Below are 22,245 nucleotides of genomic sequence, written 5' to 3'. Positions count from 1 at the left end.
AAGTTTCCACAATTAGTGACTGTTTGAGGAGCCATGTCATTTGCTGGTGTAGGGACACTGTTTTTATCAAGACCAAAGGCAGAGCAGTTGTCTACCAATAAAATTTTAGAGCACATAATGTTTCCCTCTGCCAACAAGATTTTTGGAGATGTAAATTTCATTCTACAGGAGGACTTGGCATCTGGCCATACTGCTAAAAGTACCAATACCTGGTTTGAAAACAACAGTATCACTGTGCTTGATTGATCATCAACTTGCCTGACCTTAACCCCATAGAGAATCTGACAAGAGGAAGATGAGAGACACCAGACCCAACAATGCAGATGAGCTGGAGGCTTTTCTCAAAGCAACCTGGCTTCCATAACACCTCAGCAGTGCCACAGGGGGATCACTTCCATGCCACACTGCATTGATGCAGTTATTGATGCAAAAGGAGCCCCAACCAAGTAGTGAGTGCATTTACTGAACATACATTTCAGTAGGCCAACATTTCAGATTTTAAAATTATTTTTCAAGCTGGTGTTATAAAGTATTCTAATTTACTGAGATAATGACTTTTGGGTTTTCATTGGCTGGTAGCCATAATCATCATCTTTAACAGAAATAAACACTTGAAATAGATCAATCTGTTTGTAATGACTTAATAATACTGCTCTGGAAAAATTTTAGAGACCACTGCACAGTTTTCTAAAAATCACCATCTATTCTCTACATGTCTGACAGCCATTCCATTCCAGTGTTGAAGTCAGTTGAATTCCCACCAAAGTACACCTCATTCTACTTAATGTACTTCTGATTAGGTGATCACCTGAACCAAATCTTATTTAACTAGGTAAATTTAAAAAAACACTGCTGTGGTCTTTACAATTCTCTTGCAATAGGACAAGTTGCATGGCCAAACAAGTGCTAGGAATTTCCCAAATTTAATTTGACTGAAAAAAATAACTTTAAACCATGTCAAAGGAGTTGAGAAGCAAAGTCTTGCGTGAGGAAAAGAAGGGCTCAATTCTGCCTTTACTAGCAGAGGGATACAGTGAGCGTCATGTTGCCTCCATCCTTAAAATTTCAAAGATGGCAGTCCATTACAACAAGGTTAAGCAGCAGACATTGGGGACAGCAAAGCAGAGGGCAAAAGTGACTCTCCACTGAATGGGCTAACCCTCATCTTATTCCAATGTTACTCAGCAACTGCAGGATGACATCAAGTGACCTACAAAAGGAATGGCAAATGCCAGCTTGGGTGAAGTGCATGGCAAGAAAAGGCTCCTAGAGGCAGGCCTCAAGTCATGTAAAGCTTTAAAAAAGCCTTTTGTCAGTGAGAAGCAAAGGAGAGCCAGGCTGAAGTTTTCCAAATAACATAAGGATTGGACCATAGAGTATTGGAGTAAGGTAATCTTCTTTGATGAGTCTAATTTTCAGATTTGCCAAACACCTGGTCATCTAATGGTTACACGGAGACCTGGAGAGGCATACAAGCCACAGTGTTTTGCACCCACTGTGAAATTTGGTGGAAGATCGGTGATGATCTGGGGATGCTTCAGCAAGCCTGTAATTTGGGCCGGTTAATCTTTCCAAAGGATGTATGAATCAAGCCGCATATAAGGTTATCCTGGAAAAACACTTGCTTCCTTCTGCCCAGGCAATGTTCCCCAACTCTGAGCCCTGTTTTTTCCAGAAGGACAATGCCCTATGCCACACAGCTAGGTCAATCAATGTGTAGATGAAGGACCGCCAAATCAAATCCCTGTTATGGCCAGACCAATCTCCAGACCTGAACCTCATTGAAAACTTTTGGAATGTAATCAAGAGGAAGATATATAGTCATAAGCCATCAAACAAAGAAGAACTGCTTAAATTTTTGTACCAGGAGTGGTATAAGATCACACAAAAGCAGCGTGAATGACTGGTGGAAAGCATGCTAAGGTAACGTTCACATTTGCGTTGTTGGGCGCAGCGTCGTCGACGGATACCGACGCATGCGTCATGCGCCCCTATCTTTAACATGGGGGGGCGTGCCGGTATGCGTTGTCAAGCGTTTTGTGACACATGCGTCATTTGGGTGCAACAGTCATGGCGCAGGCGACGCTACATGATGCACTTTTTTCTGCGGCAAATTTCATGTTAATGTCGAATGCATGCGTCACAAAACGATGCGTTGTGTATGCGTTATGCATTGCGTCGACGACGCTGCGCCCAACAACGCAAATGTGAACGTAGTCTTAGACGCATGAAAGCTGTGACTAAAAATCATGGTTATTCCACTAAATATTGATTTCTGAACTCTTCCTGATCTAAGTATTGTTGTTTTTACATGAATAAGAACTTGTTTTCTTTGCAATTTTTGAGATCTGAAAGCAATGTTTCTTTTTTATTATTTTGTCTATTTCTTGTTTGCTGCAAATAAAAGCAACACTTTTAGCTTTAAATTTCAGAGATATGTTGTCAGTAGTTTATAGAATAAAATAACATTGTATATTTTACTAAAAAAATGTACCTATAAAGAGAAAAATCAGAGAAACTGAAAATTTTGCAGTAGTTATTTAATTTTAGCCAGAGCTGTATATGACTTTCACTTTTTGTATTGAAGAACTGAAATAAATTAACTTTTTTATAATCTATTTTTGTGAGAAGCATCTGTATCTCCTCCGTAGGGCTCATACTCACTTGCGCGAGACTTGGATGAGTCTCGCACGGCAATACCAGGCACCGCTGCCGACACTCAGATCGGAGCATGTGGCCGCATAGCAATGCATGCAGCCGCACGCTCTGCTCCTCTGTGCCAGGTGCAGAGACGGGTATTGCCATGCGAGACTCATCCGAGTCTCACGCAAGTGAGTATGAGCCCGTAAACACAGGATTGGGTATGCTGACATATTACTTCCCTGTCATGTCAAATTCATAGATTCCTGGAATCTGGATAAATGCAGCTTTAATCCCTTAACCCCAGTAGGTATTTTGTGCTTTCGTTTTTTGCTTCCCTTATTCCCAGAGCCATAACTTTTTACAATTTATGGTCAAAATGGACACGTGAGGGATTGTTTTTGCGAAACAAGTTGTCCTTTTGAAAGACACCATTGGTTTTAACATGTCTTGTACTAAAAAATGGGAAAAATATTCCAAGTGCAGTGAAATTGCATTCCACACTTATTTTTTTGATTAGCTTTTTCACTAGGTTCACTAAATGCTAAAACTGACCTGCCATAATGATTCTCAAGGTCATTATGAGTTCATAGACAAAAAACATGTCTAGGTTCTTTTTTATCCAAGTGGTAAAAAAAAAATCTAAAAATTTGTTAAAAAAAGTGCCATTTTCTGATACCAGCAGCATGTCCATTTTTTGTGATCTCGGACTGGGTGAGGGCTTATTTTTTGTGCGCCGAGCTGACATTTTGATACCATGTCAGGGAAGATATGATCTTTAGATCACCCATTATTGCATTATGATGCAATGTTGCGGCGACCAAAAAACGTAATTCTGGCATTTTGACTTTTTTTCTTGCTACGCTGTTTAGCGATCAGGTTAATCCTGTGTTTATTGATAGATCAGGCTATTCTGAACACGGCAATAACAATTATGTGTATGCTTAATTTTTTTATTGTTTTATTTTCAATGAGGCGAAAGAGGGGTGACTTATACTTCTATTTTTTTATTGTTTTAATATTTTTAAAAAACTTTTTTTAACTTTTGGCATGCTTCAATTATCTCCAAAGGGAACTAGCAGCTGCTATCACCAGATCGGCACTGCTACATACAGACGATGATCAGGTTGCCTGTATGTAGCTGAATTACTCACTTGCAATGATTGCTGACCCCTCAGCGATGCTCAAAGAAAGTTGGCAATGACAACCATAAAGTTCTCCAGGAGTCCTCTGGTTGTCATGCCAACCCATCAGTGACCCACAATCACGTGACGGGGGGTCTCCGGTGTGCAGATTTCCTGCATGATTGCCGGAAGTGCATGTTAAATGTCGCTGTCAGCATTTTACAGCAGCATTTAACAGGTTAATAGTGTGGGTGGATCGCGATTCCACCCACGGCTGTTCCAGGCACATGTCAGCTGTTCAAAACAGCTGACATGTGCCAGGAAAGATGTGGACTCACCTTCGGAGCCCACATCAATGGGAGGGTGTCCAACATCAGTGTTCTATTACGCCCAATGTCAGAAAGGGATTAAGAAGATGTTGGACATCCTTAACAAATTGCCAAAAAACTATGGAAGTCCAAAACACCCAATGCTTCTGTCACATGATATCAGTCATTGGGGATAAGTTGATCAATTTGGATGATAACACGATATCAGGCTGCGCTGATGTAATGAAGAATCCTTAGGACTAAGATGAGTTGAAGGTTTTTATTTCCACAATGCATTTAAAAGCTGGACTAGTGTCTTTTTCAAGTGAAAAAAACAACTGCAACTATCTTGTGTATAAGTGGAACTTTTGTATTTTGGATAACAGTTTTAGGAATATTCCTGGTTAGAAATAGAAATACTGAGGTCATCTGTTTCCTTCTGTGCAGCTTTATAACACATATCCATCTGTGATGCGCTGGTTTACCAATGTGTCAGAAAAGGCGCTCAGGAATGTAAATGAAATGCATGCATTCATTCGAGACACCTTCACCAACCACAGGAAACAACTGGATGTAAATGACCAGAGGAATCTTATCGACTCTTTTTTGGTGAAACAACAAGAGGTACTAAAATAAGTATTGTTACATGTTTGGCAGAGCTGAGCTTGTCATCTGGCATAATTCATGTTGAAAACACAATTTAGTTTTATTTTATATAGGACTGCAGGAAAACTTTGTCTAGTTGTGGAGCTATATGGCTTGCTCGAATTTCATAAAATCCGCGCTGCTGCGACAAATGATGGATCCACATATAGTTATAAGATGTTTGGGTGGTTTATTCAACACGTTTCGAAGCTCAAGGCTTCTTCTTCAGGAACTTTCCACAGAAAGATATCTTTCTGTGGAAACTTCGTGATGAAGAAGCCATGAGCTTTGAAATGCGTTGAATAAACCACCCGGACGTCTTATAACTATATCTGGATCCATCATTTGTCGCAGCAGCGCGGATTTTATCCACATTCATCTATTATAACGGTTCTGAGAGGTCGCAGCGCCGACCTGTGGATCTGCAGCAGCTGACAACTACACGCTTTTACTGTGTACCACCAGGTGAGCAGTTCTCTCATAATTGATTGGAAACAATCCTGGGGATAAGACCCTATTTGCGCTTTTTTTGTCTCCAACCTTTCTATACTAGTATTATTATAAATGGCACATGGTAGCTGGGGCTGTTACAGATTAAAGGAAACTGAAAGAGTAACTGTTGTAATAACTTTTACTTCATAAATCAATAGTACACATGAAAATCTGTAATATATCTTATATTACATACCTATCCCGGGTATGCCAGGCTCCACTTCCTTCTACTGAGTATGTTGCCCACTGTTGTGCACCACAATGGATTTTGCAAGTTGCCCGTCGTAGATCAATGATGTCAGCTACCTAAACCTACTTTAGGCTCAATGAAACTCACACCTGGGTCTTGGGACTTAGACTCCTAGTCCTATGTTATGTGTGATCCACCTTCTGGCTGTTTCAGTTCAGTGTTTGTTGCTGAATTCATCCCTGCTGGAATCCACCTCATCCATTGGGCTGATCCTGTGATTCCTGGTGAGCCTTTAGGGTATGTGCACATGTCAGGATTTCTTGCAGAAATTTCCTGACAAAAACCGGACATTTCTGCCAGAAATCCGCATGCATTTTTTTTTGCGTTTTTATGCGTTTTTTGCGCGTTTTTTTCCCAATGCATTAAATAGTGGGAAAAACGAGAAAAATCTGCAAAATTAATGAGCATGCTGCTTTTTTTACCGCGATGCGTTTTTTTTGCGGAAAACACCCTTACAGTTCTTGTTGCCCATGCGACTTCTTGCTTGATGCATCAACACCAGGGTTCATGTGCCAACCCGGACCATAGGCTTAGAGGATCCACCTCACCTTGTGAGCTTTAAAGGGACCCTGTAACAGTGAGAGCAGGAGCGGTGGATGAGAATATTCATCAGCCGCTCCTGAGCTGTAAATAATAATTAGAAAAAAACCCGGTGTGGGTTCCCCTGTATTTTTAATAACCAGCAAGGCAAAACTCACAGCTGGTAAATGCAACCCTTAGCTGTCAGCTTCAGCAAGGCTGGCTCTCAAGAATAGAATGGTCCCCATGCAGTTTTTTTAACCCCTTCCCGCCGCAGCCTTTTTCGTTTTTGCTTTTTCTTTTTACGCTCCCCTCTTCCCAGAGCCATAACTTTCTTATTTTTCTGTCAATATGGTCATATGAGAGCTTAGTTTTTGCAGGGCGAGTTGTGCTTTTGATCAACACCATTGGTTTTACCATGTCTTGTACTAGAAAACGGGAAAAAAATTCCAAGTGCGGTGAAATTGCAAAAAAAGTTCAATCCCACACTTGTTTTTTGTTTGGCTTTTTTGCTAGTTTCACTAAATACTAAAACTGACCTGATATTATGATTTTCCAGGTCATTATGAGTTTATAGACACCTAACATGTCTAGGTTATATTTTATCTATGTTGTAAAAAAAAAATTCAAAACTTTGCTAAAACAAAATGCGCCATTTTCCGATATCCATAGCGTCTCCATTTTTTGTGATATGGGGATGAGTGAGGGCTTATTTTTTGCGTACCGAGCTGATGTTTTTAGTGATACCACTTTTGTGCATATATGTTCTTTAGATCGCCCGTTATTGCATTTTAATGCAATGTCGAGGCCACCAAAAAAACGAAATTCTGGCGTTTCAAATTTTTTTCTCACTACGCCGTTTAGCGATCAGGTTAATGCTTTTTTTATTGATAGATCAGGAGATTCTGAATGCGGCGATACCAAATGTGTAGGTTTGATTTTTTTTACTGTTTTATTTTGGATGGGGTGAAAGGGGGGGGGGTGATTTAATCTTTTATATTTTTTTATTTTTTGATATATATATTTTTTTAAATGTTAACATTTACCATGCTTCAATAGCCTCCATGGGAGGCTAGAAGCTGGCACGACTCGATCAGCTCAGCTACATAGCAGCGATCATCAGATCGCTGCTATGTAGCTGAATTGCAGGCTTGCTATGAGCACCGACCACAGGGTGGCGCTCACAGCAGCTGGCATCAGTAACCATAGAGGTCTCAAGAACCTTTATAGTTACCATCCTGATGCATCGCCGACCCTGGATCATGTGACAGGGATCGGTGATGTGCTCATTTCCGGCCGTGCGGCCAGAAGCTGTAGTTAAATGCCACTGTCAGCGTTTGACAGCGGTATTTAACAGGTTAATAGCGATGGGTGAATCGTGATTTCACCTGCCGCTATTGCGTGCACATGTCAGCTGTATAAAACAGCTGACATGTCGCGACTTTGATGTGGGCTCACCGCCAGAGCCCACATAAAAGGGGGAGACACGACATGCGCCATACCAGTACAGGGCATGTCGTGAAGAGGTTAATTAAATAAATAATTTAAAAAACAACCAACCTTGCTACACAGACAGCTGGGGGCTGGTTTTCTTAGGCTGGTAAGGGCCATGGATATTGGCCCCCAGCCTAAAAATAGCAGACCACAGCTGCCCAGAAAAGGCACATCTACTAGATGTACCAATTTTGGGGCTTTGTACAGCTCTTCCTACTTGCCCTGTATTGGTGGCAAATGGGGTTTAAATTTGTTGGGTTGATGTCACCTTTGTACTGTCAGATGACATCAAGCCCATGACTTATTAATGGTGAGGCATCAATAAGACACCTATCCATTACTAATCCTTTAGTCACTTTGTAAATAAACACTCAGCCAGAATAAATTATTTTATTAAAAATAAATCAAAATACACTTTTATTTTTTTATTTAAAAATAACAAACACAGTTATTGTCACCAAATGCCAAATTCCACCGAAGCTTTTATTCTCCTGTAATAAAACAAAAAGAAAAAAACAACAATATCTTTGTCAGGAAATAGGAAGAAGTTATGATTACTTCAATCACACATACAGACTTCTCAGATGCAGTTTCCTCTGCCTGCCAGCAGAAGGCTGGAATTCTAAACCACTCTCCCTCCCTCCCCTGCTATAAAGTTGGAATGTGAGACCAGCGTGCCAGCTCAACTAAATAATTTTTATGGCTCTGTGCTGTGAAAGCCAGTCCTCTCCCATAAACCCCTCATCCTCCCTCCTGCCTGATACTAGCTAAAACTGGTGAAGTCATTTGCAAAATGCATGAAACTCTTTTGTTCTTTTAAAGTTATGTATACTGGCACCGATTAGGGCTAGAGATATAAGGATTATATATTCCGGATGTGCACAGAGAGATCTATAGCTCACTCAAGTTGCTAGGAGCTAAACCCAACGAGTTACAAGGAACAGATTTCTCCATAAGTGGGTCCTATATCTACGCTGTGTTTATACCTAAAAGAACACCCCTGACATGTTGAACATCCTGATCATTGTGTTGCTCTTATACGAGGTTCATTTAGCAAGTTATGCATAGAAATGGTTTGTCATAACCCTAAGAAATAGGAGGATTCAGCCTCTGAGTGAGGTCACCACAGGGGAAGTGCCTGGGTTTTGGGCTGGGAGATAAGTGAGTGAAACATCAGTATTCACTAGTCTTTTATCCTGGGTCTAGCTGAGAGACCGATGTGTGATGCATCTAGATTTGTGCCCATCCCCCACAGCACACGGTGAGCCATGAGATGAAATGACATAACGAACTGTAAGTGTTTTTCAACTGTAATCTCATATTATTTGTAATTGTACCGTACATATGATACTTGTCTACTTCTATAATATCTTTTTATACTTCTGTAAACACTGCCTACCTTTTTGGAGTAGTGTTATGATCCGGTGGCCTTGGAGCCGCATGAGACCTTCTCTGGAGAAGGTGGTACCTGTACAGACCGCAACCCTAAACTGACACCGCAACTAGAAGTAGCCGTGGGGTGTACCTAACACATCCTAGACACCTCGACACAGCTGGAGGACTAAATAACCCTATAGATGGAAATGGGAATTCTATCTTGCCTCAGAGCAGAAACCCCAAAGGATAGGCAGCCCCCCACAAATATTGACGGTGAATATAAGAGTAAAGACACACACAGGCTGAAAACAGGATTTAGCAAAAGAGGCACTTCTAGCTAAATAGTAAAGGATAGGACAGAATACTAAGCGGTAAGTATTAAAACTCTGAAAATATCCACAGCAGAAAATACAAAAATTCCACATCTAACTAAAGACTTAGAATGTATATCTGCATCTCCAGAGAATCCAGCATGACTGAAAAAATCCAAACAAGTCTAAGCTGGACAAGACAAAACAATGAATTGTTCTGAACTGAAAAGCACACTACATGCGTGCTGCAGGAAAATTAACCAGACACTTATCTTGGCTGAATAGGCAGCAGAGAAGAAGGAACCAGACAGGGATGTAAACCCTCCAAGAGCAATGGACAACTGGCACTGACTTATGAATCCAGCAAACCTAAATACCTAATCGAGCTGCAATCAGCAGAAACACCTGCCCTGGATTACAACCCAGGGTGGTTTCCCCTTGCAGTCTTTGCAGAATCCTATTCCTTTAAGGGGCATTGATGCCAACCCAGAGACAACTGCACTATCAACAACAACCACCGGAGGGAGCCCAAGAGCAGAATTCACAACAGAGTAGAATATAAAAAATTACTAGCTTTGTCTCTCCTTGCTCTAGAATGTACGGTCACGTCCTCTGAAGTGAATTATGCTACTAATTGGGGTTGACTCCGGACTCGTTACTACTTAAGAAATTGGAGCTGTGGCAGCGGATTTGTCCTGTGCATTTAGGAGGCTTTGTAGCGACGGACAGTGTTGATAATTATTGTTCCCGCCTGAGTGAGAGTAGTTATTTCACCCTCACTGCAGGGTGCCCATTAGCCAGTATAAAGTAAGGCAGCCTTTCTCGTGACTAATTATCCTAGGTGCAGTACCTTGTCTGACCTGAGGGTAAGGGGGCGAGTTGCAAGTTCCAAACCGGAACGGGGAAGTGGGAAATAGATAAATCCCCTTCAGAAAGGACCAGGGGCAACCAAACAACCCTGGTTCATGACAAATTGGTGAGAGCGTCTGGGTTGATAAAGGTATCCTCCCTGTGAACCATGACAATCTCTCACTTCTATGTCGTTCTGTCCCATGCTGTAATCAATGTCTAGGAGAAAAACAGTTTTCAACCTGGGTGGTGCAAAGATGCGACTGTCCAGGCTGAAAATCACTGGTGACTGGACTGCTGCAAGCACAGCATCAGTGACCAGAATGACTTCATTGAGGTTACCTCCAGTCACTGAAGCTGTGTTCCCAGCCAGGCTGAACTGCCATGACCTCGGTGGGATCCCCACTAGCACCATGAGGAAAACTCTCATGCACAAGACAGAATGACAAACACCCAGTGTTCGGGCAGCTGAACCCGAACAGTAACACGGATTTCCTGGTGAAGTCCATGTTTGGTGTCCATGCCCGAACAGTAGGTGTTCGGTACAGACGCCGAACTTTACTGTTTGGGTTCGCCCATCTCTAATCAAGAGCATTAACTTCTATCTCCTATCTCGTTAGTGGGAAAGTCTGTATTCAATGAATACAGATTTTACCTGTGAATTGAGAATTTTTAGACTGAATGATCTGTCCTGGAAGTAAAAAAAACCCTTATTTTTTCTGAAAAGATATATTACAAAGTTTCTTATCTTCACATGTACTATTGATTTGTGAAGAAAAATTAAAACAATGGTTACACATTAAATAACCTCTGCCCTTTCCAGTTTTACTCAGACAACAAGCTTAACTCATGACTGACTGAGGTTCTGCAGTGTCAAAATGATTCAGCAATCTTCAGACACAGCGCACAAACAGCAAACGGCACTGAAAATGTACAGAACATTAATAAATACAGTGAACACAAATTCCGATGTGAGAGCCAAAACCTCACAATCTAAAAAGCCAATCCATCTTCACAAGTCTATCCTGCTACTGCAAATCCTCATTATCACTTTCATTTTTCAATTAAGCTTTTCTAAATACACAAGCGTTATTTTTCCCATCAAAACTTTGTTTTTCATTTAGTTCAATATTTAGAGTAACTTATTTTTTGTTTAGTTATTGATCAGCCTTTGCAAAGTTAAGAATTCATACTCAAAGCAAAATAAAGTAATGGAGTGTATTACAAAAAAATCATAGCATTGAAAAGACTGATAAAAAAAAGTTTAGTTAGAATGTAAAGGCTTTAGACAGCAGTGACATGGAAATAATTATTTTTATATACTTTATTGGTCATTTCTGTTTAATGAAATCGCAATAAGCTTCAGTCTGCACTCTTCATTCCTTCATTAATTTTCAGACCCCCTGATATGCAGTTTAAGTCTCTTATCTTGCCTCCAGTGGATAATCTATTTAGAGTCAAACAGCTCATGATTCAATATTGGTAGTCTGCTGAGCATCACCTAAGTGCAGTCCTTGAGTGTACTGCAATGAATTAGACAAGAATTGGAATTTAAGGTAACTGGATACATAGTCACAATAAACAATGTTTCTGTTTCTTTACACTATCACCCTATAGTCCTCCACTTTCTACTAATCCGTCTAATCCCTACACTTTGTAAATGGTCATCTCTCCCTCCATTGATTGATCACAAATTTCTCAACTCTTCTATTCTTATAGCCATTAACCCCACCCTCACTTCCTCAGTCCCTTCAAAAGGAACTCTATCGAACTCTCGCTCTGTCTGCAACAAACTTTTCCACATCCATGATATTTTCATTACTAACAAAGTTTCCTTCCTCTGCATCACCGAAGACTAACTCACCACCTCTGACAGCCTTTTCAGGTGCACTTATGGTGGATTCCACCTTTCCCACACCTTCTCCCCAGCAGCAAGCATGGTGGAGTTGGTTTTCTCCTGTCAGATAACTGCTTCTTCACGAAAAATTCCACCTCCGTCCTCCGCTACTCTCCATTCTTTTAAGGTGCATTATATACACATCTATTCCCCCTCGAACCCCCAAGACCAGCCACAATCTTCTTCATTCAATTCACAACCTGGTTACTTCACTTCCTTTAAATTGTCATCCTCATTATCATCATGGGTGACATCAACATCTCCATTGACACATCCCACTCAGCTGTCTGTAAGCTTTTATCTCTAAATTCCTCACAAAGATGGCCACACACTGGACCTCAATTTCCCGCGTCTCTGTTTCCTATCTAACCTCTCCAACTCACTTCTCCTTCATTCAGACCACAACCTACTTGCATACCCTTCCCTTTCCGCTCCAGGTGCACATTACCCACTACTCAAACTTGTACACCCTCACAGAAATTTCAAACACCTTTATCTACACTCAATCTCTGAATCCCTTCTCCCTTTTGCAAACATAAGTTCCTTACACAATGCAGATGCTGTTGCCACTTTAAATAACACCACAACAGGTGCAGCTCTCAAATCAGTCGACCCCCTCACACGTAACAAAGCTTGTACAATCCACAGGCAGCTCTGGCATACCAGGGTAACTGAGATGGAAAAGATCCAATTCGAAAGAACACTTCAAAAGAGATTAGCGAACATCTCATCAATATTCAGTTCAGGTCACGTTCACCCAATAAGCACTTGTTCGCCGATTAATTCAGTGAACATTTGCCAAACATTGCCAAATGCCATTATAGTCAATGGGAGGCAAAAACAAACGCATGTACAACACCTTAGAACGACCCTGAATGCTGCCAAAAAACATCAAATGAGGGACAGACACTAGGAAAGTGGCCTCAATTCACCCACAGTACAAATTGCAGCATTGAACTACAGTAATCAGTCAAGCATGAGGTATCGGCATCTTGGACAGCATTTACATCTTTCCAATGAATGTTACAGTAAGACGAGGTGGGTGAGGGATCGTAATAGGGCCCTTTTGCTGGGAATCATGATACCACATGCAACACCTCTACCTGCTTTCATGCAGAGCCACACTCAGGTGGCACAAATGTCAGTTTTCTAGACTACCATTGTCAGAAATATTTAAGGATAGTAACACGGGTAGTTGAGTGCAAGGAAGTGGAGGCCTGATGTTCTTGGAAGCCTACTGCTAAAGCCAACATGCATGAAGGAGACCTAACCATGATTGTTTACATTTCTAAAAATTATTGGCTGATACCACAAAAGTGGCACCAATTTCACCACTGTAGAAATAGTATAAGAGGGACTGACAGGTATTTCACTATACCAAATGCAGCAGATGGACACTCAACCATGGGTGCTCACATTTCCAAATATTATTTGCAGACACCACCAAAGTGGCTTCAATTTCACCACAGTAGAAATAGTCTAATGAGGACCAAAAGGTCTTTCTCTACACCCAATCCAGCAGATGGACACCCAAACTGGAGTTTTCATGTTTCCAAAAATTACTGGCAGATACCACCAAAGTGGCATCAATTTTGCCACTGTAGAAATAGTAGAATAGGGACAGACAGGTCTTCCACTACACCCAATACAGCAGATGGACATCCTTCAAGGAGTGTTCACATTTAAAGAAATGAGGGAAATACCCCACAGAAGTGGCATCAATTTCCCCAAACTAGAAATATTCTAATAGGGGCCAACAGGTCTTTCTCTACACCCAATCCAGCAGATGGACATCCAACCAGGAGTGTTCATGGTTCCAAAAATTATTGGCAGACAGCACCAAAGTGGCATCAATTTCACCACAGTAGAATGGAGACCAACAGGTCTTTTACTACACCCAAACCAGCAGATGGACACCAAACTTGGAGTTTTGAAATTTTTTCAAATGAGGGACTGACACCACCGAAGTGGAATAACTTTCACGACAAAATGAAAGTTAGGCAGTCAAAACTTTCATGGGACCGCCATATGCGCTTTTCCGTCAGGACACCACCAGCAGCGCTGAAGAGTGAAGACACGCTCTGAGAGAATGCTGGCTGCCGGACATGATAAAACCTCCAAGGCATGTGAGGCAAGCTCAGATCCCTCATCAATTTTGGAAGACCAAAATGTGAAAGTGTCCAAACTCTCCCTGATGGTATAGATATTTAGTTCTAGATACTCCTGCACCCTCTTCTCCATTCGTACACCACGTGTGAGACGTGCACTGGTGCACGAGTTGGTCTAAAATAAAGTGTCAAAGGACTCATAGAAATAGGGAATCTCAAACCATCTCCGCTGCGGTCTCCCATTCTTATCCAGCCGCAGAGGAGCCTGCTCAGTGGAGACGTCAGTACCAGCGTCTAGCTCAGGCTGATACTGGGCGACTGGTTACTACTGGCCTTCCAGGCTCTGCCTTTGCAGTCAGCACTGATCAGCAGTGATCAAATCTTTCTGGGACTAAGGCTACTTTCACATTAGCGTCATGCACTGCATGTCGCAATGTGACGTTGCAGCGCACCGACGCATACTATGCAAGCACCGCACAACGGGGGCAGCGGATGCTGTTTTTCAACGCATCTGCTGCCCCATTGTGAGGTGCGTGGAGGCGGGGGCGGAGTTCCGGCCGCGCATGCGCAGGCGGAAAAGACAGGAACGACGCACCAAAAAATGTTACAAGCAACGTTTTTTGGTGGCGACGGTCTGACGCAACAAGACACAACCGTCGCAAGACGGTTGCGACATGTGGCAATGCGTCGCACTGCGTCGCTAATGCAAGTCAATGGAGAAAAAACGCATCCTGCAAGCACTTTTGCAGGATGCGTTTTTCTCCAAAATGACGCATAGCGAAGTGCAGTGCACGACGCTAATGTGAAAGTAGCCTAAGTCCTGCTATTCCCATACTGAGCCTGCCCACGGGACAACCTCCCATTGGAGGTCGGGGGTCACATGCTCAGGTCCTGTTGCGGCTCCTATTGGACCATCTGGAAGGTTTTGTAGCACTGCCGCTATAAAAGGCTAGCATGGCGGCTCAGCCATGCTCTAGTGTACACTTGTAAACGTGTGTGAGGTGACGTGTGAAGGTCACTCATTAATTATCCCCTCTCTTATGTATGACTGCTCGCGTATGGTGGATGATTGCTATCTAGCGCATTACTTAGCTATCAGCACGTGACACACAAAACAGCGTCAAATTGCTGTGACCGCCAGTGCGGCGCCGTGCGCTTTCACAGCGCTTTCCTTACCCAAGCCTGGGTGGTTAGTGGCGTCCGCCAGAGCAGCACAGCAAGCACTCTCGTGCATCTAAATAATTATTATCATTTCATTCACTCTGACACCCCAGTTGCGGTGTCGAGCGCAAGAGGTCTAGATGAACTCTAATCCAGAGTATTGGGATAGAGTTCTGTGACTCCTTGCTTGTGCACTTTTGTGCAGTACCGCGGCCCAGTGACAAAACAGGGTTCTCTTTCTTCATACAGGGTGAAGTTAACCCGTGTGTGAATCCATTTTGTACCGCCATATAGTCCGTCATTACTCAGCATCAGGTTCCATTTCTGCACGGCGGACCCCAGGCTGTGAACGCACCTTATTCTATCTATCTTATTATTTGGTGCATTCCACTAGCCCTAACAATCATGAAGTACAATATGTCACGAGAAAACAATGTCAGAATCACCGGGATCCGTTGAAGCATTCGAAAGTTATAACTAGAGTTGAGCGAAACGGATCGGACAAATTAAAAAATCGCCGACTTTCGGCAAAGTCGGGTTTCATGAAACCCAACCCGATCCCACTGTGGAATCAGCCATGAGGTCGTCGATCTTCACGCCAAAGTCGCGTTTCGTATGACACATTCAGCGCCATTTCTCAGCCAATGAAGGAGGACGCAGAGTGTGGGCAGCGTGATGACATAGGTCTCGGTCCCCACCATTTTAGAGAAGGGCATGACAGTGATTGGCTTGCTTTCTGTGGCGTCACAGGGGGTATAAAGGGGTGTGCACGCTGACCACCACCTTACTTCTGCCGATCTGAGCACAGGGAGAGGTTGCTGCAGCTTCATCAGAAGAAGGGATATAGTTAGGGAGGGAAGATTAACCCCCAAACCACTTGTGCTGTAGCGATTTCCACTGTCCAACACCACCTTTGTTGTGCAGGGACAGTGGAGGCTATATCTTTGCGTATCAGCTCTGTAGCTTTTTAGGCTGCCTTATAAGGCTCCCTGATAGCTGCATTGCTGTTTGCACCGCTGCTGTGCAAACTAACTGTTTTTTTAAAAGCAAAAATCTTGTTGCTCCTTTCTGCAGTTATCTTGTTTATTTGTCCACATTTTTGTGTGCAGCAGTCCTTTTTGCTGCTGCCATACTTGTCCTGAGATCATTGTAGGGAGATTGAAATTGTATTACAGTCCTTGGATTTTTTCAGATGTCTTCCAGCCACTTGCTGCCACTTACATTGCGTTGTGTTACACACTGGGCCTGAGTTGTGGTGCTGTCTCCGCCCAAAAAAAGGTAGATTCAAATTGTCATAAAGTGGATATACATCAGTTCTGTTAGTTTGTCGTATATCAGCCATCTACGTTCTGCCACTTACATTGTGTTGTAAAATACACTGGGCCTGAGTTTGGGTTCAGTCTCCCCCCAAAAAAAGTGAGATTGAAATTCTCACAAACTGGATATACCTCAGTCCTCTTAGTTTGTGGTGTATTAGCCAGCCACTTGCTGACACTCACATTGCATTGTAAAATACACTGGGCCTAAGTTTGGGTTGAGTCTCCCCCCAAAAAAGTGAGAATCGAATTCTCACAAAGTGGATATGCCTCAGTCCTCTTAGTTTGTCGTGTTTCAGCCAGCCAATTGCTGCCACTTACATTGTGCTGTGTTATACACTGGGCCTGAGTTGTGGTGCATTATCCCCCCCAAAAAAGGGACAATTAAATTCTCAACAAGTATATATACACCTTCTACCTTGTTTTACAGTACCATATAACAGTTGTTATTTTGGTTAGATTTTCCCAAAAATGAGGAAGTCTGGTGGAAGAGGCCGTGGGCGGTCATTGCCAGCTGGTAATGATGGTGGTGGAGCATCTGGTGGTAGTGGGAAAAGCAAAATAGCAGCTAAGGCTGGAGGTGTTGAGCCAGCGTCATTGTCTGGCTACACAAGGCCTCGAAGTCTCCCTTATCTGGGAATAGGAAAACCGCTTTTAAAGCCGGAGCAACAGGAAAAAGTTTTGGCTTTCCTTGCTGACTCAGCCTCTAGCTCTTTCGCCTCCTCTTTAGAAAGTTCCAAATTTAAAAGCAGTGAGTCTTCAGTGGATGCTCCCGGTCAGGAACAAGTTGCTTCCTTGTGTCCTTCACCCAAACCAACAGTGAAGGATGCATCAGGCGACACAACAGGTTACTCCATGGAGCTCTTTACACATACCGTGCCTGGGTTAGAAAGGGAAATTGTTAACAGCCCATTACAAGATGAATCGGACATGGAGTGCACTGATGCACAGCCACAGCTAGATTATTATGCTGTTCTTTTGACTCAGATCACTACATTGCCCTCGCAGTGTACTGAGCCAGAAACTGACCTGTTGTGATCCTAGTGGTAGAGGATTGCAGAAGTTCGAGCTAAGTCCGCAAACACAAAATCAGCTCATAGGGAGGTGGTAACTTGGCTGACCGTATATCTAATCCTACCACAACAACTAACAGTAGCCGGGGAACATACCTACGTTGATTCTAGACGTCTCGGACCAGCCGGAGAACTAACTAACCCTTTCAGAGAAAATAAGACCTCACTTGCCTCAAGAGAAGGGACCCCAAAGTTATGATACAAGCCCCCAACAAATAATAACGGTGAGGTAAGAAGAAAAGACAAACATAAGTATGAACTAGATTTAGCAAAGTGAGGCCCACTAATTAATAGCAGAAAATAGAAAGAGGACTTATGCGGTCAGCAAAAAACCCTACAAAAATATCCACGCTGAATATCCAAGAACCCCCGCACCGACTAACGGTGTGGGGGGAGAATATCAGCCCCCTAGAGCTTCCAGCTAAAATCAGAAATCACATTGTAACAAGCTGGAACAAAATAGCAGAAATGCGAATAAACAAAAATAGGAAAGCAGGACTTAGCTTATCTTGCAAAAAGCAGGAGACCAGGAGACAGGAGCCAAAAGACAGACTGACAACATCGATTCCAGGCACTAGACTGAGTTTCCAGGAAGTCTAAATAGGAACACCCAAGGCCTAACGAACCAGGTGGGTACGAACCTGGAGAAAGGCAATCCAAGTGTCATACCGCTAGTGATCACAAGAGGGAACCAAGAAATACAATTCACAACAGTACCCCCCCTTTAAGGAGGGGTCACCTAACCCTCACCATGACCACCAGGGCGATCAGGATGAGCCGCGTGAAAAGCACGAACCAAATCGGCCGCATGAACATCCGAGGCGACCACCCAGGAATTATCCTCCTGACCATAGCCCTTCCATTTGACCACATACTGAAGCCTCCGTCTAGAGAGACGAGAATCCAAGATCTTCTCCACCACGTACTCCAACTCGCCCTCAACCAAGACCGGAGCAGGAGGGTCAACAGCAGGAACCACAGGCACAACGTACCGCCGCAACAAAGACCTATGGAACACATTGTGAATGGCAAACGACACCGGAAGATCCAAACGAAAAGAAACTGGAGTAAGGATTTCCAAAATTTTATAAGGACCAATAAAGCGAGGCTTAAACTTAGGAGAGGAAACCTTAAGAGGGACATACCGAGAAGACAACCAAACCAAATCCCCAACAAGAAGTCGGGGACCCACACCGCGGCGGCGGTTGGCAAAACGCTGAGCCTTCTCCTGTGACAATTTCAAGTTGTCCACCACATGATTCCAAATCCGCTGCAATCTATCCACCACGGAATCCACCCCAGGACAGTCAGAAGATTCAACATGACCCGAGGAAAAATGAGGATGAAAACCAGAGTTGCAGAAAAATGGCGAAACCAAAGTAGCGGAACTAGCCCGATTATTGAGGGCAAACTCAGCCAACGGCAAGAAGGTCACCCAATCATCCTGATCCGCAGAAACAAAACATCTCAAATAAGCCTCCAGCGTCTGATTAGTTCGCTCCGTTTGGCCATTAGTCTGAGGATGAAAGGCAGATGAGAACGACAGATCAATGCCCATCTTAGCACAAAAAGATCGCCAGAACCTGGACACAAACTGGGATCCTCTGTCCGACACGATATTCTCAGGAATGCCATGCAAACGAACCACATTCTGAAAGAACAAAGGAACCAGATCGGAAGAGGAAGGCAACTTAGGCAAGGGCACCAAATGGACCATTTTGGAAAAGCGATCACACACCACCCAGATGACAGACATACCTTGAGACACCGGAAGATCTGAAATGAAATCCATGGAAATGTGTGTCCAGGGCCTCTTCGGGACTGGCAAGGGCAAAAGCAACCCGCTGGCATGAGAACAGCAAGGCTTAGCCCGAGCACAAATCCCACAGGACTGCACAAAAGAACGCACATCCCGTGACAAGGAAGGCCACCAAAAGGACCTAGCTACCAAATCTCTGGTACCAAAAATCCCAGGATGCCCTGCCAACACCGAGGAATGAACCTCAGAGATAGCTCTGCTGGTCCATTTATCAGGAACAAACAGTCTATCAGGTGGGCAAGAGTCAGGTCTACCAGCCTGAAATCTCTGCAACACACGTCGCAAATCAGGAGAAATGGCCGACAAAATTACTCCCTCTTTAAGAATACCAGCTGGCTCTGAGACTCCAGGAGAGTCAGGCACAAAACTCCTAGAAAGAGCATCAGCCTTCACATTCTTCGAACCAGGCAGGTATGAGACCACAAAGTCAAAACGGGAGAAAAACAACGACCAACGAGCCTGTCTAGGATTCAGGCGCTTAGCAGACTCGAGGTACATCAAATTTTTGTGATCAGTCAAGACCACCACACGATGCTTAGCTCCCTCGAGCCAATGACGCCACTCCTCAAATGCCCACTTCATGGCCAACAACTCCCGATTGCCCACATCATAGTTCCGCTCTGCAGGCAAAAATTTCCTAGAAAAAAAAGCACAAGGTCTCATCACAGAGCAACCAGGGCCTTTCTGCGACAAAACAGCCCCTGCACCGATCTCAGAAGCGTCCACTTCAACCTGAAAGGGAAGTGAGACATCAGGCTGGCACAAAACAGGCGCCGAAGTAAACCGGCGCTTCAGCTCCCGGAAAGCCTCTACGGCTGCCGGAGCCCAATTAGCCACATCAAAACCTTTCTTGGTCATATCCGTCAAAGGCTTAACAACGCTAGAGAAATTAGCAATAAAACGACGGTAGAAATTAGCAAAACCCAAGAACTTCTGAAGACTCTTAACAGACGTGGGTTGAGTCCAATCATGAATAGCTCGGACCTTGACTGGGTCCATCTCCACTGTAGAAGGGGAGAAAATGAAACCCAGAAAGGAAACCTTCTGCACTCCAAAGAGACACTTTGAGCCCTTCACAAACAAAGCATTATCACTCAAAACCTGAAACACCATCCTGACTTGCTTTACATGAGAATCCCAATCATCAGAAAAAACCAGAATATCATCCAGATAAACAATCATAAATTTATCTAGATACTTCCGGAAGATGTCATGCATAAAAGACTGAAACACTGAAGGAGCATTAGAGAGCCCAAAAGGCATCACCAAGTACTCAAAATGACCTTCGGGCGTATTGAACGCAGTTTTCCATTCATCTCCCTGCTTAATGCGCACAAGGTTGTACGCACCACGAAGATCTATCTTGGTGAACCACTTGGCACCCTTAATCCGAGCAAACAAGTCCGACAACAGTGGCAAAGGATACTGAAATTTGACCGTGATTTTATTCAGAAGCCGATAGTCTATACAAGGTCTCAAAGACCCGTCTTTTTTGGCCACAAAAAAGAATCCCGCACCAAGAGGGGAAGAGGATGGACGAATATGTCCCTTCTCAAAAGACTCCTTTATATAAGAACGCATTGCGGCATGTTCAGGTACAGATAGATTAAATAAACGTCCCTTAGGAAATTTACTACCAGGAATCAAATCTATAGCGCAGTCACAGTCCCTATGAGGAGGAAGGGCACTGGACCTGGACTCACTAAATACATCCTGATAGTCCAACAAATACTCCGGGACCTCAGAAGGAGTAGAAGAAGCAATAGACACTGACGGGTAGTCGCAATGAATTCCCTGACAACCCCAACTTGACACAGACATTGCCTTCCAATCCAAGACTGGATTATGGATCTGTAACCATGGCAGACCCAGAACGACCAAATCATGCATTTTATGCAGAACAAGAAAACGAATCACCTCCCGATGTTCAGGAGTCATGCACATGGTCACTTGTGTCCAATACTGCGGTTTATTCTCCGCCAATGGCGTAGCATCAATTCCTCTAAGAGGAATGGGATTTTTTAAAGGCTCCAGGACAAAACCACAGCGCTTGGCAAACGACAAGTCCATAAGACTCAGGGCAGCACCTGAATCCACAAGTGCCATAGCAGGGTAGGAAGACAATGAGCAAATTAGAGTTACAGACAAAATAAACTTAGGATTCAAATTACCAATGGTGACAGGACTAACCATCTTTGTTAGGCGCTTAGAGCATGCTGAGATAACATGTGTAGAATCACCACAGTAAAAACACAACCCATTCTGACGTCTATGACTTCGTCGTTCAGCTCTAGTCTGAATTCTATCACATAACATTGAGTCAGGTGTCTGTTCAGACAGCACTGCCAGAGGATTAGCCGATTTGCGCTCCCGCAAACGCCGATCTATCTGAATGGCCAGAGCCATAGAATCACTCAGACTTGTAGGAATGGTAAAACCCACCATCACATTCTTAATGGCTTCAGAAAGGCCATTTCTGAAATTTGCGGCCAGAGCACACTCATTGCATTGAGTGAACACGGACCATTTCCGAAATTTTTGGCAATACACTTCAGCCTCATCCTGGCCCTGAGAGATAGCCAGCAACGCTTTTTCTGCCTGAATTTCAAGATTGGGCTCCTCATAAAGTAAACCGAGCGCCAGAAAAAACGCATCAATATTTGCCAATGCCGGATCTCCTGGCGCCAATGCAAAAGCCCAATCCTGAGGGTCGCCACGCAAGAAAGAGATAACAATTTTAACTTGCTGAGCTGAGTCTCCAGATGAACGCGGTCTCAAGGATAGAAACAATTTACAATTATTCCTAAAATTCCTAAATTTAAATCGATCACCAGAAAAAAGCTCAGGAATAGGTATCTTAGG

At 43.4% G+C, this 22,245-nt stretch overlaps 1 protein-coding gene across 2 annotated transcripts in view; it reads left to right on the top strand.

Moving 5' to 3' along the window:
• LOC143808687 (cytochrome P450 2A10-like) overlaps window positions 1–22,245 on the top strand; it is a 186,864-nt gene that overhangs the window by 70,680 nt on the left and 93,939 nt on the right. For both annotated transcript variants that reach the window (XM_077291597.1, XM_077291599.1), the window contains exon 6: window positions 4,520–4,696. In XM_077291597.1, the coding sequence (XP_077147712.1) occupies window positions 4,520–4,696 (177 nt within the window). The remainder of the gene's footprint in view (window positions 1–4,519; window positions 4,697–22,245) is intronic.

This window comes from Ranitomeya variabilis, chromosome 2, assembly GCF_051348905.1.
Source record: "Ranitomeya variabilis isolate aRanVar5 chromosome 2, aRanVar5.hap1, whole genome shotgun sequence".
Taxonomy (NCBI): Eukaryota; Metazoa; Chordata; class Amphibia; order Anura; family Dendrobatidae; genus Ranitomeya; species Ranitomeya variabilis.
The sequence above is the reverse complement of the archived record's forward strand: the minus strand, read 5'-3'. Positions and strand labels throughout refer to the sequence as shown.